The sequence below is a fragment of the Zonotrichia albicollis genome, chromosome 14, assembly GCF_047830755.1.
Source record: "Zonotrichia albicollis isolate bZonAlb1 chromosome 14, bZonAlb1.hap1, whole genome shotgun sequence".
In the NCBI taxonomy this organism is placed as follows: Eukaryota; Metazoa; Chordata; class Aves; order Passeriformes; family Passerellidae; genus Zonotrichia; species Zonotrichia albicollis.
In genome coordinates this window covers 1,998,573-2,006,022 of record NC_133832.1, presented here as the reverse complement: position 1 = coordinate 2,006,022, position 7,450 = coordinate 1,998,573, and the positions used below count along the sequence as shown (strand labels likewise).

At 59.1% G+C, this 7,450-nt stretch overlaps 1 protein-coding gene across 1 annotated transcript; it reads right to left on the bottom strand.

Moving 5' to 3' along the window:
- Positions 1-1,776: 1,776 nt before the first annotated feature.
- Positions 1,777-3,321, bottom strand: LOC141730880 (brain-specific homeobox/POU domain protein 3). The gene is made up of 2 exons (XM_074551695.1): positions 3,154-3,321; positions 1,777-2,682 (listed from the first exon to the last, which is right to left on the bottom strand). Exons 1-2 carry the CDS (start codon positions 3,271-3,273, stop codon positions 1,777-1,779), a joined length of 1,026 nt encoding a protein of 341 aa, XP_074407796.1. The 5' UTR covers positions 3,274-3,321.
- Between the last annotated feature and the right edge of the window lie 4,129 nt (positions 3,322-7,450).

Genomic DNA, 7,450 nt, shown 5'->3' with positions numbered 1-7,450 from the left:
CCGGCTGTCGGGCTTCAACACCACGACGCGCGGTTTGATTATTTTTCTCCCCCGAATAAGTTAAAAACCAAACCAAAACAAAACAACAACAAAAAAACCACCCACAAACAAAAACCCAAGCAAACAAAAAAAACCTAAAACAAAAACACCCCAAACAAAGAAAACCAACAAAAATCGCTTGGTTTTAGCCCTTTTCCCCCGTGTCAGCAGGGACACCCCGGTCCCACCTGCCGGGAGTTTGGGGAGCGGAGCCGGGAGAGGGCGAATGTCTCTTTTGGAGCCGGGGGGTGACAGGAGCACCTGGGGGTGACAGGGACACTCGGGGGTGTCCCCCCACGGGCTGCGGGCTCAGGGGCAGCTCCCGGTACTGCGGGCGGCGCCGCATCGACCCCCGGGCTGCGGGAGCGACCCCCGGGCGGGGAAGGGCCAAACCCGCCGCGATGTCCGGAGAGGAGCCCGGACCCCCCGGTTCTGCCCCCCCGGCCCGTTCTGCCCGTGCCCATCCCCGCGGGCACCGGGAGTCCCGCGGGAGGAGCCCCGGGCTCGCCGGAGCCGCAGTAAGCGCAGGAAGGAGGCAGGAGGGTGAGGTAAAACGTGCATGATTTATTTGAAATGCTGCAGCGTACACAGACACCAAAATTTCATTCAGCACACACACAGCGGAACGAAATCTCCTTTAATTCATAAAATAAAATTAAAAATTAAAGAAAAAAAAAGAAAACAAAAGGAGGCAATTTTCTCTGTTAAATATGCAAAGGAAAGGGGGGAAAATAAGAGTTTTCTTGCCTTCGAAAGTGCAGAGTTCCCTACGCGCAGAGGCAGCCGCGCCGAGGCCGGGCCGGCTCCGTCCCCGCTGCCTCGGGCCGCTCCCGCCGCTCCGCTGAGCCCCAAGGACGTGATTGTCAAAGCTTAGGATTTTATACAGTGAAAACCATACAGAAATCGAACGGTTGGAGTGAAACCAACGCAAAATAAATCTCCATTTCCCCGAACAAACCGCGACTCCAGGGACCGGCCAATTTTTTTTTTTTTCTTTTTTAATATTTTCTCCTTTTTTTAAATCCTTTTAATTTTTTTTTTCAATTTAGCCGATGAGGTAGAAACAGAAATGGTACTGCAAAAACGCGATGGGTTTGCGGGGGGCAGGGGAAAGAACAAAACCATGCAGGTGCGTGTGTGTGCGGGGACCCTGGCGGCGGGGAGCACCCCGGCTTTACAGCTGGCTTCCAGCTCGCTTCCTTTCTCATTTCTTTGCCTTGTTTTAATTTTTTTTTAATTTTTTTTTTTTTTTTAAGAAGAAGAGGAGCGGACACAGAGGAGTGAGCGGCGCCACGGCCCCCAGGCCGGGAGGGGCTGTGACAAAGCCCCACCGGGCTCTCGCTGCTGCTGCTGCCCCGACTCCGGGCACCCCCAAACTTCCCCCTTGGCCTTTTCGTTTTGTCTTTTTCCTTTTTCTCCATCTTTTTTTTTTCTTTTTCTCCAGTTTTATCTACAAAAGCAGTCTGTACCAGTCAGAACAGCGGGGCCACTTTGCCCAGGGGCGAGGAGCAGGCACCAAACTGTTCACTTTGCTTTGGGCGCGTTTCCCTTTATTTTAAAGTTTATTTTTTCCTTTTTTTTTTTTTTTTGTTTGTTTGTTTGCTTTTTTCCCAATTTTTAACCCAAAAAAAAAAAAAAAAAAAAAGAATAGCCGACAACCCCAAGCCCTGTTTGGAAGGGCCGGGGAGCGGTCGGGAGGGCAGCACCCCCCGCTCCGCTGCCTCCCGAGCCCCTTCCTCAGTAGGTGGCAGAAAATTTCATCCTTTTCTGCTTCTGTCTCTGATTGCAAAACCAGACCCGCACCACGTTTTTCTTCAAGTCTAACTTCTCGGCGATGGCGGCGATTTTCTCGGAGGAGGGCCGGGGCTGCACGGCGAAATAGGCCTCGAGCGAGCGCTTCTCGGGGGCGGCGATGGAGGTGCGCTTGCGCTTCTTGTCCCCCCCCGTGTAGATCTCGGGTTTGGTCATTTTCTCCCGCTGCGCCCTCTCCGCCTCCTCCAGCCACGCTTCCAGGATGGGCTTGAGGGCCACCATGTTGTTGTGGGACAAGGTGAGCGACTCGAACCTGCAGATGGTGCTTTGGCTGAGGCAGCCCACCCCCGGGATCTTCAGGTTGGCCAGCGCGGAGCCCACGTCCGCCTGGGTGACCCCCAGCTTGATCCTGCGCTGCTTGAAGCGCTCGGCGAAGGACTCGAGCTCCCGCGGGTCCGTCTCGGTCTCGGGGCCGGAGATGACGGCGTGGGACGCGAGGCCGTGGGGGTGTGACATGTTCATGGGCTGCGGGTGGTGGGCCATGTGGTTGATGGCCGACATGTGGGAGTGCGGGTGCGAAGGCGTGGAGCCCACGTCGGGGCCCGGCACCCCTCCGAGCGGCAGGGCGGAGTTGAGGTGCTCCAGCAGCTCCCCGTCCAGGCCCTGCGAGGGCTGGTGGTGGTGGTGGTGCGGGTGGTGCGTGGTCAGCACGGACGGGTGGTGCAGGTGCACGGAGGACGAGGTAGGAGTGCAGGACACGCTGCTCATGGTGTGGTAGGTGGCGTCCGGCTTGAAGGGGTGCGTTTTCTGCGACACGATATCCACGGCGGCCAGAGCCTCGGCGCCCCGCAGCAGCGTCTCGTCAAAGCCCGCAAAGATGTTCCCCTGGATCTGCGCGGAGGGGAAAAGGGGAGCGAAAACAAACGCAGAGAGCGGGAGAGGATTAACGGGGAGCGGCGTGACCGAGATCCCGCTCTGCCCTGCCGGGGACCGGTAACGCGAACCGAGCGCTGCCCGAGCCCCAGATAAACGCACCGCGGTGCCGGACACCGAGCGCTCTGCTCTCCCTCCGAGCCGGGCACCCGCTCTGCCCTCCGGGGCGAGCTCCCCAAAGAGAGACAGCGGCAGGGCCGGAGCCGTCGGGGGTCCCGCAGCCCGCGCTGCTCCAGCGCCCGCACGGAGCGGGACGGGACGGCCGGAGCTCCCCGAGCCCCCCAACCCCAGAGCCCCGGGAACAGCCCCCGCCCTCCGGGCCCGGGGGAGGCAGGACGGGAAGGACGGACTCCCGAACCCCAGCCCCAAAGGGAAAGCAGAGTAAGTTGACAGCGGGCACGGAAGGTGCCGAAAGCCCTGCTGGCTTACCTGGGGGGCGGGCAGGCAGGCTCTGCGGATGGCTTCGGAGCTGGTGTGCAGGTGCGGGTACTTGGGCTCGTGCAGGATGGGGTGCATGCTGAACGCCTGCTTGCTGTTCATGGACATCATGGTGGGAGCGGAGCGGGGCCGGCCGGGGCAGGGCAGGGCAGGGCAGGGCAGGGCGCTCCGGGCACCCGGCTCGGGGGCGCGGTATTGTCTGGCTCCGCCGCCCGGCATCAATGGCATTATAGCCCGGCCCCCCCGCCCCCCGCCCACCGGGAGGGGCCGGGGAGGTCCCTCCCAGCGCCCGCCCCCGGGCACTGAGCTCACCCCCCTCAAAGCGGGGCTCCGCGCCCTCCGCCCGTGCTGCTCCCTCCCCCGATCCGGGTGTAACCCCCCCAAACCAGAGCTCCCCATCTGTCTGTGAGCCCCCCCCAAACCCGGCTCAGCCCCCATCCCCGCCCCTCCCCGGCTCTGCTCACTCCGCAGGTGCGCCCCTGTCCCTGTCACCCCCCGTCTGCTCGGGGGGCATCGCCTCCTATCCAGCCCTGCCCGCCCGGGGGGATCCGGGGAGCAGAACAGCCCGGAACCCGCGGCTGAATAGGAGCCGTTCCCCTTCTCCCTTTGAAGGCAAGAACCTTGGGTCAAAAATCATAACAACAAAGAAATCAAGAAAAGTTTCACCAACTTTCTTTTTCCCTGCTTCAGTGAATCTCCCTGGCTCATTCCCCAAATCCTCCCGCGCAGAGTCGCAGCCTGTCTGTGCAGCCTCTCCATCCTCCCGCTCATCTCTGCCCCTGCACTCACCCATCCATGCCAATTTCCCCACAGCCCGCGGTGTTTCCTTCCCCCTGTCCCTCCCTGCCACCAAGGCCAGCTCCTACCACCACTGGAGTTTGGTTGCTCTGCTGGATCAGGGGGCGTTGCAGCCCCCCCAGAAGCTGTCAAAGGTGCATGAGGGGTGTGACAGCCCCAGCAGCCCAGAGCAGGGGCTGCAGAGGAGGAATCCCAGTGCCTGGGGTGGTGGGGGACAGGACAGTCCCACGCTCAGAGCAAACTTCTCCAGGGAGCCAGGTGTGCTTCTGCAGTCCCAAAACCCACCTGGATGGCTTTGGTGCATGGAGCAGCAGAGTCAGGGACAGGATCTGTTTCCTGCTCCCTTTGCCACTCCTCTCCACAGAGCCTGAGCACATCCTCAGTCCCTTCTCCTGGGGATCCTGCCAGGTGCCTTGGCACAGACATGGTCAGCGAGGGTCACAGGGAAAGGAAAATCCTGAGCTGACCCCATGACCTGATCCCCACCTTAGCTTGAGAGGCTGAACCGTCCCCAAAAACATCACAGAGTGGGTTGGGCTGGGAGGCACCTGACAGATCATCCAGTGCCAGCCCCCTGCCGTGGGCAGGGACACGAGGGAACCACCAGAGAGATTTCCTTGCTGCTGGACCTGCCCAGGGGAAGGTCAGATCCTGTGACAGGAGACTGCAAGGCACAATCACTGTGTCTGACAATGCCCAGACTCGGGCACAGCCACCAATCCCACCATGGAAGTCCCCATGCAGCTCATGCAGAGGGTGGGGGAGAGCCCCCAGGGCTGAATCCCGGCTCCAGAGAAATCCTCCTGGGGAAAACCTGCACCAGCACCAGGGTGCTGCCAGGGAGGCCCTGTCACCTGTCCCTGGTGGCCTGAGGCACTGCCAGCCCTTCCTGAGCTCTGGAGGACAGCAGGCCCTGCAGGATGCTCCAGCTCTCCAGGGGCAGCAGCTCAGGAGCCTCTTCCCTGCTCCTGCTGCCAGCCCAGCTCTGAGCCAGGCCTCCCCTCTGCTCCTGGAGAGCTGCAGCATCAGCTGGTGGCCAGGGGAGTCACGAGGCTGGAAAGCTCCACTGAGCTCCAGGAGAATTCCTCAGGAGGGGAATTGTCCCTTCCAGGTGCTCTTTGGTGGGATCTCTCCCCTCCAGCTGGGTTTGTGAGTTCTCTCACGACCCTGGGAGCTTTTGTCTCAGGATATTCCACAGTTCCTTTTGCTGGGCTCTTCTTGGTGGCCCTATACCCCACATTTCCTCACTTTCTGCATTTCAGCAGCTCAGAGAAGCTTGGACAGAGCAGTTCAGCTCCTGGATTTCACTCTCCCCAAGGAAGCAAACCTGTGCCAAGCTGCATTTCACTGCTGCTCATGTAGGAAAATTGGATCAGTTGAAGTAAACAGCATTCCCTCCTTCCCATGCCTCTGTGTGCCAGCAGACCTTTCCAAACCACTGAGCCTTTGCTCTTTTCCTGTGGCAGCCCTGAGCATCCTGCCCTGAACTTTGTCCTGACAATGAAGGTTTTGAGCAAGGGACACACAGGGAGGATCCCTGAATGCATCTCTGGGCACCCTAAAACCCTGGGACAGCACAGGGACATCAGGAATCCCCTCCCAGCCCCATTCCATGGATGAGCTCACCTCCCACCACCTCCTACACTGTGGATCTGTGGGCTGCTCCCAGAGGGGAGGAGAGCAGCGCCTCCATATCAAATCTCTGGGTTGAGCTGGGATTTATCAGGCTCCTCCTGGGCAGGGGAAAACAAGGAAAACCCTCCTGTCTTTGTGCAGAGATGTGGAAACACCATACGAGGAGAGGTTTCTGCAGCAGTGACAATCACAAACATCTCAAGCACTTCCACAGTTGTTCCTTTAGCCCTGGGGAGCTGAGTGTTGGCACTTCCATGGAGTGAGATGAACTTCCAGGGAGTGCTGGTGCTCTGCTCTGGCTTTCTGGGCTAAGATGGGACAGCTCTACAATGCTCCTTGCAGCCTTTTAACTTCTCTTCCAGCTTTCCTCCCTAACTGATCCAAAAACTGGAATAGTCCAGACCCACCTCTCCCACCCATCCCTATCAGCAACCCCTGTGAAGCAGGAAATGCTTTCCTGGAATCAGAATTAGAGGAAAGTCAGGATCCTTCCTATTAAAACAAGTAAAAGCACTGAACAAAGATCCTCAAGATCTGAGTCTCTGGAAAACAAATTCCTTCCAGGGTGATTCCAGCTTCCAGGCTAAGAGCTGGCACCCCAACCTGGTCAGTGGCTTTGGGGACCCTTTCTGAAATAAATCCCTGTGCAGAAATGAAGATCCAGGAGTCTCCTCACATTGTGTGCTGTTGTTCTGTGCCATGGAACGGCAAATGAGCCAACAGGGCAAGAATATTTTGGGGTTCATGACCCCTAGAGCCAGTGCCCAGGGCTTCTGGCTTCTCATTCCCACTGGAAAAACAATCCTGGACACATTCTCAGCGAGGTCGGGGCTCGAGGAGCTCCGGCTCCGTTGCCTTTTGAGGATGCCCCACAATCTCCCGGCCTGGCTCCGTGCCCGCAGCAGCTCCGCCTGCTCCCGCTGCTCTCCATCCCATCCCATCCCATCCCATCCCAGCCCTGCCATGTGCCTCGCCGCCTCAGGCGCTTGCCTGCAGACTCCAGCTGTTTTTATTACCTAAGTGGGTTTGATTGCTCCTTCATTTGTGCCTGAGCGAGAGCCCTTGGCACCCTCGTGGGCTTTAATGGGGTCTGCGTGTTCTCGCTCCCAATTAAACCCACGGGCGGCGATTAGCAGCTTCCAGGAGAGGAGCAGGGGGGACGCGGCTTTCCAGGGCTCCGGGAGAGCATCCTGCCGAAGGGACACGCTTGGAGCACCCCGGGCAGACAGCTGGGCTGCCTGGAAATGGCTCTGCCCCCGGTGACCGCCGCCACTTTGTGCTCACTGGGGGAGGCTCGGCTCAGCCGTGCCAGCCTGGCACAGACTCATTTCCAGCACTGGGGGACAGTGCTGGTGGTGCCCAGGGCAGGTGTCACCCCAGACATTAAGGACAGCTCCACACCTGCCCTGGCTGCCGGGGCTGCTCCTGGAAAACCTCAGGTGGGGTGATACAGAGATCAGGGCATGGACAACCTTGCCTCACTCGGTCCTTCCCTCTCTTTTCCTTGTGCTCCTGGCCAGGGCCTGAGCAGGTGGAAGAAGCCAAAACCAGTGAGTTTCTGGTGCACTTGGAATTTTCAGCCCCGAGTTCCGAGTCCAGGAGCCATCCCAGCCCCTGGAGCTGCACTCCCTGGTAGCTGTCCTAGGCAGAGGCTCCAATGGGCACATCACATCCCCCACCACCCACAGCCTCTGTGGGAACCCCAGGGAGGAGCCATCCGTCAAAATTAGGATGTTGGGGGATTCAATGCTTCAATCTCATTGGAATTGGTGTTTTCTGATGAAAATTGGTTCTGTCAGGAAATGGGTAAGTGGCACTACCTGCCAGAGGCTCATGCACTGGGACCGGGGATGGC